Source organism: Lampetra planeri, chromosome 41, assembly GCF_965212315.1.
Source record: "Lampetra planeri chromosome 41, kcLamPlan1.2.h2, whole genome shotgun sequence".
NCBI classification, from domain to species: Eukaryota; Metazoa; Chordata; class Hyperoartia; order Petromyzontiformes; family Petromyzontidae; genus Lampetra; species Lampetra planeri.
In genome coordinates this window covers 3,392,895-3,411,661 of record NC_136147.1, presented here as the reverse complement: position 1 = coordinate 3,411,661, position 18,767 = coordinate 3,392,895, and the positions used below count along the sequence as shown (strand labels likewise).

Sequence of the window (18,767 nt, the reverse complement as noted above, 5' to 3'; positions counted from 1 at the left end):
CGCAGAGGGGGAGGAGTCTCGCGCCCCTCCCCCTCGCACCCTCCACCGGAAGTGACTGAGGGGCCGCCCTCCCCCCTCCGACTCAGTCGCTTCCGGTGGAGTGAGGTAAGATGGCGGCCTTCAATTATCGCTTCCCGTCCCACAAACTTTAAACAAAAAGCACGAAAAACAGGAACACTGTCGCTGTTGCTTTCATTTCTCTTGAACAACGAGAGTGGTGACGGTGCAGGGCCGGCTTGGGTGAGATCGTACTTTCATTCGCTTTGCCTCCGGGGGTGGGTTTTGAGTTGAATTCGCTTCGCGGCCTACACGTTTGCGTGCGTTTTTTGAAGCCTTTTTCCCCCCCTCGCCTTTATTGACCAATCGCTTGAGCGATATTCCGAATTTGTTGGGAATAATTTAACGCTTTTTTAATCGAAGTAAATCTTTGCACCGTACTCCGTTAATTTTGGTGGTCTCCGGATTCGTGTAAGGTCTGCGCATGTGACAAAATGGCTTTAAATTATGCGTTGTCGAACTAAAACAGTGGCCGCATAGGTCCGCTGTGGGACAGCATTCATTGGGAAGACTTGTAACGCTATTTTAATCGAAGGCAAAGCCGTATCAAGCTCGGTTAAACAATATATTGTTTCAGGTTTCCTGTAAGGGGGCTGCGCTTATGACAAAATGTTGATTTGTGTCAGCGCAGCAGGATAATCAATCGTCGTGTTTGTGTGCCTCCCAAACCCGCACTTTGCCTGCGTGGGAAGTATGGATAAATAACCTGCACGGCGTGCGAAGATCCTCATCCAGCAGTGGATTGACGAGAACGTATATATGCACGGACGAACCTGGTCATTCATAATACAGGAATTGTTTTTTGGATTAGATCGTGTAAATCGAAATGTGTCGTTAAACCTGCCACCACCCGACACAGCCAATTAAGTAAGGTTAGTCGCGTCAGCAAAACATGCCAATTCGTTACTAGTACAGCACCACACCAGTGTGTTGGAGACTAAATCCACAACATTTACAATCCGAGTACGACGTTTCGCCAGTAATTACAACTAGCTTCATCAGGCGACAGGCAGATTTGTGAATACATCCTCCTGCTTCGTTTTTAAATAGAGGGATGGATCTATATGTGTCACTTGTGAGTCCCTTACGTGGTGGGTGAGGGGGGTTAATGAATGCATTTAAATTATACAATGTCCTGTCTTCTTGGTTCTTTCGGTAAAGTCACGTAGAAGGGAAATAATAAAATAATAAAAATAAAACATAATAAAATACAATTCTCACGACGTTTCGGCCACAACACAAGCAGCCGTCCTCTTGTTCTTCACCTGAAGACGGCTGCTTGCGTTGTGGCCGAAACGTCGTGAGAATTGTATTTTATTATGTTTTATTTTTATTATTTCCCTTCTACGTGACTTTATCGAAAGATTTTTTTTTCGATTTAAAGCTTTCGTGACTGCAGGGATTCATCTTCTTGGTTCTTTCGGTAAAGTCACGTAGAAGGGAAGTAATAAAATAATAAAAATAAAACATAATAAAACAATTCTCACGACGTTTCGGCCACAACGCAAGCAGCCGTCCTCAGGCGAAGAATGAGAACATTATCAAGCTAGGAGCTTATATAGGTGTTGCGAGGAGGATTATTATTTTATTACTTCCCTTCTACGTGACTTTACCGAAAGAACCAAGAAGATTTATCGAAAGAACCAAGAAGATGAATCCCTGCAGTCACGAAAGCTTTAAATCGAAATGTCCTGTCTACTCGTAACGAATTTTCATGTTCTCTTTACGTGACAACCCTTAATAATTGGCTGTCGGGTGGTGGCGGGTTCAACGACACATTTACGCGATTTAACCCAAAAAAACTTGTATTATGGATATTGGTCGCGAATGCCTACTGCGTGTTAAATAATCTAATCATATTCACGAATCGTTATCGCCATAATCGATTGTAATCGATGTGCCGGCACATGCCTAAGGAAGCTTCGTGTGTCCTTGACCACATCATACCGACCATTCGGCTCGACGTGGACTTTTCTTTTTGCTGCTCTTATTTGCGCATCGTATTGCACGTGTTTTTAATGTTTACGCTGCTGTTTGTGTTTTTGTCTGTGTGTGCGCGTGTGTTTTTAAGTTTTAGAGGAAGGGAAGTGGTGAGGTGGGAGGGATGATGATGGTGGTGGTGGGGGGGGGGAAACGATGGGGGGGCCCTTTGATGTCTAAACGCCGGAGAGGGGTTGGTGCGGGAGGGGGTGGGGCCGGTTGGGGTGGCGTGGGAGGGCGACGGTGGTGGCGAGGGATTCACATTGGATGGGCTGGGATTGGCAAGTGGGTGGGCTGGCCTGCAATGGAGATGAGTGGGATGGGGTGGATTGTGGAAGTGGCTGGGTGGGGCTGGGGGCTGGAGTCGAGATGGCATGGAGGGGTTTGGTGGAGATGGCTGCAGAGCGTTGGAGTGAAGGTGCTTGGAAAGGTTTGGAGATGGGGAGTGGAGGCAGATGGAGCTGGTTGGGGAGGGAATGTGGGTGGGCCAAGGGGTGTGGTTGAGGTGAAGGTGGTTGGGAAGGGGTCAGTGGCGTCATGCGGTGGGCATGGGCCCTGTGCAAAGAATGAAATGGGACCCCCTCTTCAATTTCTGCCCCCTTAATAGCTTGGCACGTGGGCCCTGGTAATGTTTCACAGCCTGCACACTCAATAGCTGCTCCACTGGTGGAGGTCTGGGTTGGGCGGAGGGTCGGGGTTTGAGTTGGAGGTGGTTGGACGACATCGGCATGAAGGTGGTTTGGTGGAGGTTGCCGGAGAGCGTGATGTCACTGGGGAAAGGGTTGGGTTGGAGTGGAGATGCTGGTGAAAGGTTGGGAGGAGCTGGCTGGAGAGCATTGGCGGTGGTTGAGAAAGGTATGTATTGGAATTGGGGTGGTCGGGAATGGCTTGGGTTGGGTGAACGTGGCTGGAGAGCATTTGGAGTGCAGCTTCCCTCAAAGGGCATGGCTGGATTTGGCGGTGGCTGGGGAGGGCTGCAGTGGGGCCGGATGGGTGCGACCTGGGTGGTTCGGAAGGGGGCTGGGGTTGCGGCTGGGTGGACGTTGGGTGAATGGAGATTCATGCTCAAAGGTCGCGTCAGCAAAAAAGCTTGCCTGCCCCGTGCTGCAACCCGCAGGGGGGAGAGTCTTGGAGTAACGACACAGTGGGCAGCCAGCGACCGCAGCATCATCGCCAGCAGCGGAAGACAAAAGCGCCGTCATGTCGCGTGATTCGCGAGATTCGCGAGATTCGCGAGATGGTCGCGACAGAAGAGACTCGCGTGAGAGGAGAGACTTGCGGGACAGGAGAGACTCGCGTGAGAGGAGAGACTTGCGGGACAGGCGAGACTCGAGAGAGAGGAAGGATTCACGAGAACGCCGAGACCCTCGGGACGCACACTGGGACGACCCCGAAGGATTCGTGGTTCGCGTGCGTGGCCTCCCGTGGACCTGCACTGCCGAAGAACTCCTGGATTTCTTCTCTGGTGCGGCCATGGTGGCTGTTATGGCACTGCCACTCACACAAGCACCCAAGCACAAGGCAGACCCATGAGTAGCTTTACGTCAAGTTTTATTTTACAGGGTAACGTGGACGTGTTAATAAGACCGAGGGTCAATTACAATTGTAACTGTAATGTGTCATTAATTGCAATCAAAATGTAATTGTAATTTAAGCGAACAATGCTGCTGTAAGTGTAATTATAATTGACGCCAGGTTTGGATTTAACTTCAGCTGTACACGCATTTCCCTTGATAAGTGACAAAATGCCTCAAGACATCTGTTTTCCCAGGACCATTTCTCACAGTTCGTCCATAACTAAATGATCATTAAAACAACCAATGTAAATTGAAGCAGAAATTGTATGTTAAACTACTTTTGCATCATACGTAGCCAACCGTGCTCAACGGACGTTCAGAGTGAAGGACAACAAGCTAAACACAAAAATCACTTCTAAAGAAATGTTTTCTTCAAACTAGCGTAATTGAACACGCATGTATTGTCATGTCCAGGCTGCATGCTTATGAACGGGAAGGCGGGCGTGGAGTTTATCAACACGCGGGACGGGCGGGCGAGCGGGGAGGCGTACGTTCAGCTGGAGACGGAGGACGACATGCTGCGTGCTCTCGAGCTGAATCGCAAGCACATGGGCCACCGCTACATCGAGGGTGCGTAAAAACACAAAACGAGTCGAACGGTGACCTCATAAATTAGCTGGGCTGAGGGTTTTTTTTGTTCGGGGAAAAATGGAAGGAACCGGAAAGAGGAAGATCGAACAGAGAATGGCGTGACGACATAAGGCAAAGTTGTGATTATGTGTGTCCAAAATGTTTAGCATACTTCATGACATGCAACAAACTTGAATTTGCCATGTGGGTATTTTTCAGACTGTACACCATGCAAAAATTATAAAAATACACGTTTTTTTTTGGGGGGGGGGGGGGGAGCTCAATAATGCATTTATTTTTTGCACGGCAAGTGAGCTGTGACGTCAAATCTGTCATGTGACCCGCGCGTGGAAGCGTAACGCATTGTAGTGTAGCGGTTAGCGTGCTGCGCTATGAACCCTGCGACCCGAGTTCGATTCCCGCTCACGGCCACCACCGGTGACGACTATTTGAACCGGTCCTGGCCTTCCCCTAAGTCGACTCGGCCTCAAACGAGTATCTGGTGTGGTGTGTGAACATCGCTACTGGGGAGACAAAGGCGGCCGGGCGTGGTGAATCCAAGTCCCGGGCGAAGCCGGGTAGGAAAGCTAGTAAGAGATAAGTGCCAGAAAGATGTGGCACTACTTTTGAGCATATTGGCACAAGACAGAGCAAAGTGTAAACAACGAAATGTGCAGTGGACATCTATGGCAGAGGTCGCAACCGGGTACCCGATACCCGTACCCGACCCGATACCCGGCTACCCGTACCCGGCCGGGTACGGATACGGGTACCCGTTTACGACCCTGGTGCGGCCGGGTACGGGTAGGCCGTGAGTCACTGGTGAGTAACCGTTTGTCACTCATTTCCCAACGTCTTGTCTCTTCTCACAATTCAAGTTCCTAGAATCAACCCACCCGCGCCTGCAACATGGCTTCATCCCAGAGGTCGCAATCGGGTACCCGTACGGCCGGGTACGGGTAGCCGGGTATCGGGTAGGGTACTGGTACGGGTACCCGTTTGCGACCCTGGTGCGGCCGGGTACGGGTAAGGAATCTAAACACGTTTGCGACCTCTGATCTACGGGCTATCTTCCCATGGACCGTGTGATGATGGGGAAGGGGGAAAATTGTTTACGTGGCCGGTGTGGACACCGCCCTCCTATACGCCGCTGCGTGCAGTGTTCAAGTCGAAGAAGAGCGAGCTGGAGTGGGCCCTGGCTCACAACGGGCCGAGCCAGCCCGACACGTCGCTCGAGGGCTGCGTGCGGCTGCGCGGACTCCCCTTTGGGTGCACGCGAGAGGACATCGTCAAGTTCTTCTCCGGTGAGGAATTCTGGCCGTAGTCACCTGGCACCACCAGTCGGTGCTAGAGTTGCCACGTAATGGCAGTACGGGCGTACTTTGATGTACGTTTGGGTTGCGTTCTTGAAAAGTGGAATCTTAATTGGAAAGTCGTATATCGAAATGTATTTACCCATTGTGTCCCATTAAATAAGCTAAGATGCATTCCTCGCAAAATATGTTCTGGCACAATACCTACTAAAGCAACACTTTTCAACACAATATATGTACGTATGTATGTTGAACTTCCTTCGCACCGAAACTTAGCCAACCGCACTAATCCGAGGTGCGATAGTTGTAGGAGGTTGCTAAGAAACTCTTAACTTCCACTGGGTGCGACCTCGCGTCCGCGTGCAGCCACTGAAGGATCCTCCGCTGTGTACAACATCTCGCCGTACGACATCTCGCCGGATGGCATCGTCATCCCCCTCGACCACCAGGGCCGCAGCACGGGCGAGGCCTTTGTGCAGTTCGTGTCGCAGAGCCTGGCCGACATCGCGCTCGGAAAGCACAAGGAGAAGATGGGCCACCGGTACGGGCTGGTCAATCATTCAGTTTGTCGTCGTTGGCTTGTTCATTTGTGCACGTGTGTGGTGGTGTCCTCGATAAAGTTGATAACCAACGTACACATTTTCTTTTTTTATATTCGCTTTCCAACCGAGGTTCAAAGCGTTTATGCTTTAGCTCCATTTGTCCGTGATTGGTGGGGGGGGGGTTCAGGGCGGGTGTGGGAATTAGAACTTTTAAAGATGATGCGGTATAAACACATCTGTAGTTGAAAGTTGTGTTACTATTATTGAAAACTGGCAAAATTTATCAAAGGATTGCTCAACTTGTGGACCATCCAGAGCAAAAAGGACTTTTGCAACCCAAAAAAACATTTTTAATTTGATGCTGGACTTCATTTGGCTAAATCCCATCTCTGAGAATTTAAAATATCAGTTTAATACATCGGTTTGACTGTCACGTGATGAACACGACTCTCGAATGGCAGGTTAACCTCTGCTCTGTGAACCAGAGATCGCTCTGGTCCACAGAGAAGAGATCTTGGTGGTTTCTTGTAGCTGCAGGAAATCGCCCAGTTATTTTGTTTAGTATAAGGATTTGCATTTATAGGACAAATGCTTTGGAAACTTTATACCACATCTGAGCATTCCAATGTCCTGCTGTGGCCTGCCTAAGGGCAGCCCCCTATCTGTCCCCGTGCGGCGTAACATGAACACATGTACTGGCCCGCAAGTGAGCGTTAATGTGCCAGTTGGGTTGCGGGGGGGTTGCGGGGGGCGGCATTGCCACGTGACTTTACCCAACGGAGTTATTTGCAAGTAAATACGTTCGCTGATGTGTTTGAACACAAAATATTCAAACTCTTTCAGGTACGTGGAGGTGTTCCGCTGTAGCCGAGGGGATTTCCGGGGCGTCTACGAGCTTGCGCGCCGGCACGCCCTGAGGCGTGGGCCCTACGACCGACCCAGCGTGAGCCCAAGGGGCTCCTATGGGAGCAGCGGGGTCCACGGGGGCAACTACGCCGGAGGCTACAGCGGAGGCAACAGTGGGGGGTACGGGCCGGACCGAAACTACGATCGTCTGCGACCGGTCGCTGGTGAGCTACGTCGCCGTTGTTGGCTGTGTGTCGTTTGGGACAATGGGCAGCAACGTGTGTGGGGGGCGGGCTGCACCGAGGAAATGAGCATTGAGTACTGTTTCTCTTCCCTGCCATATTCCCCCTAATGATGTTTGGGTAGCTGCCTGCCTGCCTGCCCTGGTCCTCGGCACTCATTCCTATCTTGAGCCATCTCCACAGCCTCTCTCAACAGGTCACTGCGTCCTGGTTGACTGCTTGCACCTGCTAGGCCTGCCCTTCGTTCTCCACGCTCCGATTCTGTGTTCACCGTTTTTTCTCCCTGCGATGTTATATTCCTCTCACCACACGTCCTAAGCCATCTTAAGTCAGCTTTCTTTGAGCCTTTCTGGAGATGGGTACCACCACTCTTGACTTCTTCCTCGTCCCTTAATTTGTCATTTTTCTAAGTAGTCCTAAAGTGCATCTTGTCATCCTCATTACTGTGGTTTGCAACATCTCCCTGGTTTTTACAGCGCATATGCCAATATCAGTCTCATTATTGCCATCTTTCACTTTCCACCGTGTTGTCGGAACACTGCCAAGTATATGTACAAATGTCATTATAGTTCTTCAAACTCTGGTGTCAAACCTTGATCGCGTTTTTGTTATTTTCAACATTGCTATCAATGCCAGATATGACCTCATTCGTCGATTTAATCGATTAAAAGCAATTCATTACCCTTAAATATATATGTAAGCATCAAATTATCTGCGTAGGAATCCTTCATAAATGATGCAGTTACACAAATTGTATGCCAATTTCCATTGTGTTAATTCCCATATTCCTGTTTATGATTTTATGGTTTGATTATGACACTTTACATTAATTATATTATCTCCCTTTATATCTTGACTTGAAGCTTTCGTGACTGCAGGCATTCATATTCTGTGGGTCTTTCGGTAAAGTCACGTAGATAGGTTCAAAGAAAATAACAAAATAAAACTACGACGTTTCGATCGCAACACAAGCGGTCGTCATCAGGAAAATTTTATTTTTTCCCTTTTACCTGATGACGACCGCTTGTGTTGCGATCGAAACGTCGTAGTTTGTTTTATTTTGTTATTTTCTTTGAACCTATCTACGTGACTTTACCGAAAGACCCAAATAATATTTCTCCCTTTATATTGTTAAAAAAGCCTCATCTCAAAGGGCCCATTCCAGGTCAGAGAAAAATATTCTGCCGAGTGGAACCAACGAGACGGATCAAACCACACAAATAAGAATGGATTATTAAATCAAACCATGAATCTTGACAATTCAAACCATGGCGGGGAGCGCAGGAGTTACATTGTTAGATTCCTATTGTTTAGAAGATTTTATATTGTTGGTGGCTGGTGCAAACAAAGTTGCACGCGTTTTTTTTTTCCTTCGGAGCCTTGGATGGCCTTGTATCTATGCCACGAAGGCGCCACGGGGTAATCAATTAAACGTGACATTTTTTTTTATCTTCTTGGTTCTTTCGGTAAAGTCACGTAGAAGGGAAGTAATAAAATAATAAAAATAAAACATAATAAAATAATTCTCACGACGTTTCGGCCACAACGCAAGCAGCCGTCCTCAGGTGAAAACCAGGTCTGTCGAGAGGCGGCTGCTTGCGTTGTGGCCGAAACGTCGTGAGAATAATTTTATTATGTTTTATTTTTATTATTTTATTACTTCCCTTCTACGTGACTTTACCGAAAGAACCAAGAAGATGAATCCCTGCAGTCACGAAAGCTTTAAATCGAATTTTTTTTTTTACTTTTAACTGTTTGTGCCCCCGTCGCGACAGGTTTCAGCGGCCGTAGCTATAGCAGCTACGGCTCAGCGGGCACGTTCCAGACCAACACGGGCCACTGCGTGCACATGCGCGGCATCCCCTTCCGAAGCACCGAGGAAGACATCCTGGAGGTGCTGATCTCAACCCAGCCGGCCGGAGCAAAACCAGAATGCTTGCAGCAAAGTCACGCAAACCTAAAAACTAAAGCATCTCTTTGTAGATATAACGTGGCCAGATGTACCGTGTATGGGACCTTTTTTGGCGGTATAAAAATGATAAAAAATAGGCTTTGCCCTTTCTGGAAATGAAACAGGTGTTCAAATGTTCGAACGCCAAATAGATACCTTTTGCATGGGATGGAAACCACACGTACTTGGGGCAAAACATGCAAACAAACGTGCAAAAGGTATCTCTTTTGTGTTTAAACATCTTAACACGTGTTTTATTCCATGAAAGGGTAAAGCCTATTCTGAATATTTGCATGAGATATACCTTGTTTCACACGTCATGTGTTCTTTAGAGAGAAAACAGTCAATCCACAACCCATATAAATCGTGCCATGGATAACTATTGTTATTTGCATTACAAAGATGATGGAAGCGGGCAATGGTTGTTGTGGAAGGATTGACAATTTACCGTCGGTGGTGGCGGTGTTGTTGCGTGTGTGCGGCCCATCGCGATGCCGCCGTTTGCGCAGTTCTTCTTGCCACTGGCGCCCGTGAGGGTTCACATCGAGTACGAGGTGAACGGACGCGCCACGGGGGAGGCGGACGTCGACTTCGCGACGCACGATGACGCAGTGCGCGCCATGGCAAGGGACAAGGCGCATATGAGTGAGACCGCCGATGTCAACAACGTGGCTCTGCATCATCATCATCATCGCTGTCATTGTCGTCAACACCACCGGCATCACCAGTGTCACTATCTTCAGCAGCAACATTACCGCAACTCACAACAAAAATATCACCATCTCAATCGTTGACGTGACTACTTACTCCAATCACCACTGTGTACATCATTTGTTACCATAAAAGCCATTCACATGACTACACACATCACTAGCATCACAGCTGCTCCCATCATACACCAACAGCCGTGCCCCATAACCAACACCATCGTGTACATCACCACCGCCGCTAGCGCCATCAACATCGCCATAATCGACATCCACCACCACCATCGGCATTTCCCGTCACTGCCGTCATCGCCGCCGCTGAAACCCCCCCGTGTGAGATGTGGTCGCTTGTGCCCGTCCGCTTTATAGCTAACCCGATTCCTCTGGCATTAACAAAGATTTCTGATTCTGCTTTCTTGCAGAACACCGCTACGTGGAGCTGTTTCTGAACTCGACGGCGCACAGGGGCTACGGTGAGCGGAGCCCAGAAACCCGTGAGGGCATAAAAACACACGCACGCCTGCACTCACTACCTACACCGTGCCCTTGAAAAACGGGGATAATTCAGAGGGATGGTGTACTATGCTATTTCTATGTTCCTAGCTGAACGCTGTTATTTTGACGAAGACCAAATTTAAACCCATTCACAGTTGGCGATGTTATGTTTCCTTCTGCCAAAAGTGGTGCGATCAAGCAATCGCAAGGCTGTAACTTTACTTGACTGACAACATAGTAAACTTATACAACAGGATGCTTAATACGCTCTTGAAATGAACCTTATGGCGGGACCCCGGTGACCCGAATAAACGGAAGTCTAAATCGTAATTCAATTTTGGCGACTCCGTCCCACCGCGCACATAAACGCCGCGACCCACCTGGCGCGGATCATTCTGTTGTCGTCCAAGCGTAGCGAGGACGAATGCGCGGAAGAGCAGAACAAGCGAATGCACTCCATGCTCGGGTATGGGCAGGATCATAAGTCTAATCCAAAGCTGCTCAAACTGCCTACACGACTTAAGTCCTTTATTTGTCATAACGTTATGCATAATACAGTGAAACTGCTCTCTTATCTTCATTATTTGTGACCTACCAATGTCTGCAGCCAGGATCAATCGATGACAATCCTATTACGTGCAGATATTTAACAGATGAGATGCGTTGCACCGTTAATTCCTCCTGTTTGATCATACTTCTCTTGTCCGTATGCATCTGTGCAGATAGGTTTTTTTGCGGTTAAGCCATAGTCCTCACATGCGGATAAGAGGAGCGGCGACCCACTACTCTGTAGAGTAACATTTGTATAAACGCTTGTTACAATATGAACAGCGCAAATCCAGAGAAACACGATGATTGACAGGGGTGTAAATAATTTTTTAGATAGTGTATTTAAATAGCGGTACTGCAGGTAAGTAGTTTTTAGTTTTAAAGGCATCGTTTAACAAGACAACACTTGCCACCATCCTTCAAACCCATTGGTGAAAAAGAGCAAAGTTTTTCTTTACATTATAATATTATGTTTGCATTATAATATTTTACATTATAATATAGTGTTTATGCAAGAGCCGGGGGCTTATGTGACCACGGGTTCCCGCCATAAGGTTCAAATGTGTATGTAGATTTACCGCTAGTCGCTTTGAGAAAATGTCACTTGGGGAATCTAAAATGTCGCTCGATCTGGCAACAAAATCACTACAAGTTGACAATGTCGTGTCCCCCCCCCCCCATCATCTGCCAGGAGGTGGCTCGAATGGCGTGGCATGCTACAGCTCCAGCATCAGCAGCAGCCGGCGCGGCGGAGGCTGGGACCGCGACAGGGACCGCGACCGCGATCGCGATCGGATCCGTGACCGAGATCGCGACCGCGATCGTAAATGAGCTGCAGGGCCGATGAGATGGGGGGGGTGGTGGTGGGGGGTGAGTGCGGTCCCTTCTTGTCTTGCACAGAAGCGCCCCGACGCTATCTCGTTTGGTTCTTTCAGTGCTGTCCTGTTTTCCGCGTGCCCTTGAAGCCGTGATGCACCGGGGCAACTTTAGAGGCAGTCATTGCTGGCAATCAACAATGGTGGCGGCGGTCGCCGCGATGCATTTCTGTTGCAAGAAATGGTCAACTGCCATCGCATTGCAGAGAGGTCCCACGACTACTGGACATCGCTACGTAGGCCAATCATTGCTCTTGAAAAACTTTTCAACATTGTTTTTTATTGACAAGACAAATCCCATGAGACTCCATGCCCGTTGCTGGTACCCAGTTGCCACAGTTGGTCAGCACAGTAAATGCATTGCCGGTGACGATTCTAAAATTTCCCGAATGTATCGTAGCCTCTAAGCATGGTACAGGGCCCATTCCCGTTTTTGTGAAATTATCCCTGCCCCCCCCCATCCTCTGCCTTTCCTGTGATGAAAAAGTCTGCCCTGTCAGTAAGTGACTGATGACACTTGTTTCTTCTTCAATATTAGTCCATTAGAAGGGTAATAATGCATCTGGTTCACCACTATTCCAAGGCTTTAATCCCCACTTGGCCGCATTACACGCGATCACAACTCAGGGGCGCGTTGCAGCAGGATGATGCGTTTTCCCGGCAAGCGATCCCTCGATTCCCTCGTTGTGGACACACTCGGCCAGGTCTGGCAAGTTTCGTCTTCATTTTTAAGTGTTGTATCCATATTTTTCTGGATTTTCCACACGTAACCATTTTTCAGGTTAACGCTCAAACTTACTGCGTGTGAATGTGCATGGGAGTAAACCCAAGACCTCAACGGTGGTGCTATATAATGCTCACATCGCACCCTCACAGGCCGTCGATGGTAGCGACCAGACTCTAGATTCCGCTGCTGCGCTGGAAACTGTCCCGTCGGTCCCCCCCCTGCCCCCCCCCCCCTCAGTCCCCAAAATAGTGGACCAACCCAAATCTTGGAGACTTGGGCTATTTCCAGTGCCACGCGTTGGTGAGTCTGGGCGCTACCAGTGTCGGCATGCGGTGGTGGAGGGAGGGGGGAAGAGGCTTGCAGCCAATGGTGAGGTCTCTATTTTATACACATGCGTGTTTAACCAAGTAAAAAAAAGTGTTCAGAGTTGATACGGCATTCAAAGTGAAGGCAGAATGGTGGTGCGAGCGGCGGTAAAGAAATGACCGTTAGTCCTTTTGCTTTGAAAATAGTAAATACTTCACAATGTATATATTGTCACACGTTCACAATTTTTTGTTGCCCCTGTTAGGCCATGGACTGTTCACTCACCCCCTTGATGTCAGTTCTTGGTGTCAATATATCATTTGTTCGGGACAAGAGGTTGTCTCTTTCAGTCGTAACAATTTACTTTCTGCCTTCCTGGCAATTCTAAAAAAAGAAATTGTGATTTGATACATTTTATTTTTAATACTGGTTAACGTAACACCGACAAGTGACGACAGGGATGACGATGTGAGCCCATAACATACGAGTAATAAAATGTAATTTCCATATTTGGGGGGTTGACCTGTATGAAGTTCTTAGACATGATTTTTTAAAATCTATCGTTTGCTGAAGAATCGATATTGATGGGTAAGTGCATCATTACATGTCTGTGTTTGAACAGCAGTTTGGCAAGAAAGGGGGCCACTGGGTGAGCATCGACTGAGAGCCCTGTGTCTTTGAATTACTGTGTTCTTGTTTATTGGGGTTTTTACAATTTAGTTAATTTCAAGTGTTCTGGGAATTTTTTTTTCTAGAAAGTTCTATGAGGTGGTCAGGGTGGCTCAAGAGAACGAGGCAGCCACTTGTGATGAAGCTGTTTCAAGTGTAGAAAGGAGCCCCCCCCCCCCCCCCGGTTGTCAATGACTGCACAACAAACCCCAATATTTAGATTTAGTTTTGGCTTCAATTGGAAAAATTCAATTTCTACAAAATTAAAATACAGTAAAACCTTGGATTGCGAGTAACTTGGTCTGCGAGTGTTTTGCAAGACGAGCACAATTTTTTTATATTAATTTGATAAATCAGCGAGGTCTTGCAATACGAATAGTACGTATACGCTTTGTCTGCCGAGCGTCACGTGATCACAACTGATATACGAGCGCTTTGATATAGGAGTGCTTTGATATACGAGTGCTTTGGATCACAAACACGTTTCCCGAACGAATTATGCTCGCAATCCAAGGTTTTACTGTATTGGGTTGACTCGGCAAATCCATTGAAAAATCCCTCTCGCAACCATTCGGGGCGTGACAGGGTACTCAGAATTTTTCTTAAAATGGATTCGACATCACATACCACAATTGGAATTGTAGGAAATATCACGTGTTAATTTTGTATTTCAACATACTGCAAGTATCGGTTGCAAAGCTTTGTTGATGGCGTAACAATTATTTTGATACAAATGACTTCAGCTGGAAGCCAGCACCCCCCGTCCCCCCTTGTCTTTTAATAAACCAAGGTTACTGCAACGTGGTGTTTTTATATGGTTAAAAAAAATATTAAAACACTCGGGGAGTCAACTACAAAATTTTATTTCCAGAAAACCTAAAGCAACCAACGTGACAGATTGAAATGTTCATCTTTTCTGACCCAACTGTACAGAAACATTTTTAGCAAGCCAACGATGGTGCAAATTGTCTCAAGCAGCTTTATTCACAACCCCGGTGGACATGCGTTGATGTTTTGACTTCTGTAAAATGTTGGCGTTCCGAATAAAAAATACAGCTCTCGACAAAATCTCATTTGGGTCAGCATCGACGCACGTAGCCCTCTACCTGGCATGCTGTAAAATAAACATTTAGTTTATACACATATAAAAATATCATTTACAAGTCCTCTCACCCACGACACTGCTGAAGCCAATGAACGTTAAACTCCCTCACATGCAAATACACCACAACACGAATTAGCTTTTCCATTTCATATTGGTAACGTGTAAAATTATAATCTCGTGTTTTACTTTGTTCTTGGCGAATAGTTTTTATTTCAGTATAAGTTTGGGGGCAGGGTTTGGGGGCTGCTCTGGTATGCATAGCAGGCTTCAATCACTGGCCATAGCTAACATTGGTGGTGAGTGATATTACATTAACCGGTACTAATCCACCATCTCGCACTGACCAGCATGGTGAAGTATGGTCAAACAATTTCATGACTGCCGCTGTGTGGGGAGGCTGTCATCCGGCAGTGGATTGACCACTGTAAATTACTATATACACTTAGAATATTAAAATACACATTTTTAAATCGTATTATATTTTAAATAGATTGTTATATTTATTTGTAGAATAAAAGCACTCAGATTTGTATTGACAATTCAGATTCATTGTTTTTCTGGCCCAAAAACTAGCATGCATTGGCTTCAGCGTGCGAAAAATCAGTTCAGTCATTTGACCCCGCGCTTTAAGCATCGCGATGCAACCAAGGCACTCCCATCGCAAACACTCCGCCCCCCCCCCACACCACAGCTGGGACTGCCGTTTGTAAGCATCGGCAAGTGGAGGCACGGCTTTCGGGAGTCCCCCAGATACTCCGAACAGAACCGACATTCATGGCGTTGGCCAGCATCTCAATATAGGATCACAGAGGTCAAGCAAATTGTTGGCACAGGTTCAGTCGGGTTGCCTTCCCGCTTGCCCGCGGGTTTTTCCCGCGCCTTCGACAACTGCGCTTGTTACAATTTCTACCGCGCTTTGAGATTGCAATATTGCGCTTTGCTGTTACTCACCCATGCCGACACAAACACGCAACCGAAAAAACTAAAACTGCTCGTGTTTTTATTTACGCATCGGTGTGTGGGCTGTCCTGTACGAGTACGGAGCTTGGTTAATGGAGAAGAAAAAAAAGACTTCACTTTCAGATGTCCCGTCCAATGATATCACTGCAGAGTTACTGCTGTAACTTTTTTAGCTCGCGACTGCAGTGGTGGTGTATGAAAATCGGTGTGGAGTGTCATTCGAGTAGTCCTGAAAAGTCATTGCAAGGTCAACCTCAAGAACAAAGCTTCATAAACGGTGTCAGCCTGCGAACAAGTCTGGAAACCAGCCGTGCAATGATTCCCCAAGAGAATTTCATCATCAGGGATTTGGGGTCCTGGTCCGAGAATATTTTTGTTCGTCTCATCTTTGCCATCTCATTTGGATCGTTTTTTCTTCTTCTAACACGTCCACTTGTATTCATTCTCTCTGCCTAAATTTACACCACGTATAATCGGCATCGCAAACAATCAATTCTCGTATGCACGGTTCGCTGCCAGGCATTTAAATTGTTTACATGCCTAATCAGGTATGTACACATTGCATTTATTGTAACTTGCTGACCCAGCCCCTGCTGGACATCTGTGAATTTGAGCTTCATAGCTCATCAGATTCCCTCCAAGATAAAGATTCTGATTCGGACTTAAAAAAAAAACACCCGTTTGTTGGTAGAGTTGCATCTTTAATCGCGCCAAAATTACCGCGCGTGCAATAATGCCAGTAGTAGTAGCAGCAGCGGTTGTTAGCGCACCCGTGGAATGGACTTCCTCCGAAACGGAGCGACGTCAGTAACGCGGACGATAACCGTTGGCTGAACGTTGCGTGCACGGCACGCGCTCGAGAGGGTCTCTGCGGAATCAAACGAACCCTCATATCCGCCACCCTACCCACCCACCGCGGCTAGCGGCCGGGACGACCAAGGAAGGAGACCACGTCCTGGGACTCCCAACTAAACCCCTCATTTGTGCAGAGGCGAGAGATGAACGATCAGAACAACAAAAAAGCAAAGAGCAACACCCACGCAGCGCCGAGCCCGATAAACATGTGCAGGCGTGTTGGGGCGAGAGGTTGCCACCTGTCCCGGTTTTCCCAGGACGTCATTATCAGGAAGTTGTCCTGGTACATCTGTGAGATTTCTGGTATTTTGATCTGTGGTCTTCCCAGGATGTGAAAATAAAGACCCCAGTGTCATTTGAGTAAAAATACAGCACCCAAGGCATTGCATTTAAGTGCAGTTCTCCCCTCTGTGTACATATGCGAGACATTCTTGCCGGGATATGCCGTCATTTTCCTGTAATTCAGAGGTGGCAACCCGAGTGTGGGCACAAACACCAACGTCATTGGCACCTCAGTTTAATGGGCTAGGACTAATGCCAGCAGTGTTAAGAGCCATAGCTCAGCTGCAGCCCTGCTGAGCTCTTGTGCATACATGTAGATGTGTGTGTGTAGTTGGGATTGTATTTGGTGCATCTGCCAGCCACGGAAGCCGATAACAACCTGGATTGTCCCATGAGCTATCTACCACCGGTAGGCCTCTGTCACTTTTCAGGTGGCCTCAAAGTGCCCGCAAGCCTGGCACAAATCCCATTATTGTGACTTCAACGCCACTTGGTGGCGAATGGCAGCTGCCGTGCGTCGGGAGTGGTGCAGTGGCTCGCACGACCTTACAACCCGGATGACCTGGGGCCGCGGTTAGAGCGAGATTAAATCCTGTTCAATGGATATCAATTTGTGTCAAGTCAACAGTGGTTGTACAAAAGCTTCACTCACACCTGCCATAGTAATGTGGAATTTCCACCATCGGCTTAGGGTTGTAAACACCTTCCCCACGCTCTTTCGAACCAGCAAACCGCCGACTTAACAGAACCTGCCTCAACCGTTTGCTTGTACACGGACACGTAACGGTTTGCCTCGCTCGCGATTCGGAGAATTATCAATGTTCGGGTTCACGGTTACATCCGAACATTTATTTTGCCAACGGCGGTGAAGGTAGCAACAAGCCTCTAGGTAGCTTTGACGGGGTCACGCGAGCCAATATTCGCACACCGCGCACGCCCCAAAAATAACTCGCTGTCGCGAGTGTGTAGGTGGTGCAACTGCACCGAGGCCCAGGTTCCGGGCTACAATGTAGAAGGAAAATTGGCCCCAGTTTCATTCCTAAAAACTATAAAAAAAACTATTTATATTTTAACAGATAAGGCCCAGTGAACTATACAGCTCTTTTTTTATAAGCAACCTGGCCACAAATGATAGCTCAATGAAGTGGCTTATCACGTGGACAATTACAGCAGCCAAATACCTTACACCGGGGCGAGGAATCGGTTTAAAATTAGCGAATCCAGGTGGTCAACTCAGCCAGATCCGATCGCCTCAGCGACAGAGGCAACGCCGCGACACGTACACGTTCGTTCGATCCGTATGCCCCGGACGACCAGCACTACCTAGCAGCGTGCCGCTAAGCAGAGGGATAGATCACCGACTGCGGTTGTGTGTATGCGTATGGCATGTGTGCACGTGGGCGCGTGCGTACGTACGTGCGTGCGTGCGCGTGCGTGCGCGTGAGCTCAGACGGCGCCTGATGAGTATCTCTGCAGGAGCAGCGCGTGGCACAGGTCGCACACTCGCACCGGCTTCGGGGACGACGGCAGGGGCAGCTCGTTGTCCGAGCACGAGTTGCAGAAGATCTCCCCGCAGTTCCGACAGTGGTGCTTTAAATGCCGACCGGGTGCGGGGTGAGGACGGGGTGCGGGGTGAGAGATGGGGTGGGGGGGAAGGTGAGAAAGTGAGGTTTCTGCATTACGCCACTCTGTTACGCTCTGCACCACACGCAGGCTTGCCTGGATAGCGTACAGGGCTGCAACGTGGCCTGGTGGAAGTGAATCCCCCGCTTAAAGCAAAGGTTCGTGGCTCGAATCGAGCCGCCGCCTTCGTTATTTGGCGCCGCAGTGGCGAGATGTTAACTCCCTCGCCTGGTGTGCAGGAAGTCGTGGGAGTGATCACGACCCTGACGCCTGCGGCTGTATATTTGGAGTTTGCGTGTCTCTCTCCCCCTGTGGTCACGCGGATTTTTTTCCGGGTCAACACGCGTTTAGAGTATTTGGCTGCCATAAATTGACACGATAAGCCACTTCGTCGAGCTATCATATGTGGCCAGGTCGTTTCTGAAAAAGAGCTGTATAGCTCAGTAAGCCTTATCTGGTCAAATATATATTTCCTAACAGTTTTTATAGTTCATTACCGCGGTGTAAATAAGCATGTCGTTTGCTTCGCAGTGGAT

The 18,767-nt window shown here is 48.1% G+C and overlaps 2 protein-coding genes across 4 annotated transcripts in view; one reads left to right on the top strand and one right to left on the bottom strand.

Annotated features, from left to right (window-relative positions):
* Window positions 1-80: 80 nt before the first annotated feature.
* On the top strand, window positions 81-14,474 carry LOC144732091 (heterogeneous nuclear ribonucleoprotein F-like). Of its 2 annotated transcripts, XM_078613354.1 has the most exons (10): window positions 81-240; window positions 3,155-3,502; window positions 4,029-4,184; window positions 5,345-5,488; window positions 5,864-6,038; window positions 6,883-7,109; window positions 8,903-9,021; window positions 9,588-9,723; window positions 10,208-10,279; window positions 11,521-14,474. In XM_078613354.1, exons 2-10 carry the CDS (start codon window positions 3,238-3,240, stop codon window positions 11,658-11,660), a joined length of 1,434 nt encoding a protein of 477 aa, XP_078469480.1. In that variant the 5' UTR covers window positions 81-240; window positions 3,155-3,237; the 3' UTR covers window positions 11,661-14,474. The 2 variants fall into 2 exon arrangements, with proteins under 2 accessions (XP_078469480.1, XP_078469481.1); XM_078613355.1 differs by lacking the exon at window positions 81-240 and having other exon boundaries at window positions 2,367-3,502; window positions 10,208-10,258.
* The window catches only part of LOC144732090 (RUN and FYVE domain-containing protein 2-like), a 24,247-nt gene continuing 19,733 nt past the window's right edge, over window positions 14,254-18,767 (bottom strand). For both annotated transcript variants that reach the window (XM_078613352.1, XM_078613353.1), the window contains exon 19: window positions 14,254-18,198. In XM_078613352.1, coding sequence (XP_078469478.1) covers window positions 18,055-18,198 — 144 coding nt within the window. In that variant the 3' untranslated portion in view covers window positions 14,254-18,054. The remainder of the gene's footprint in view (window positions 18,199-18,767) is intronic.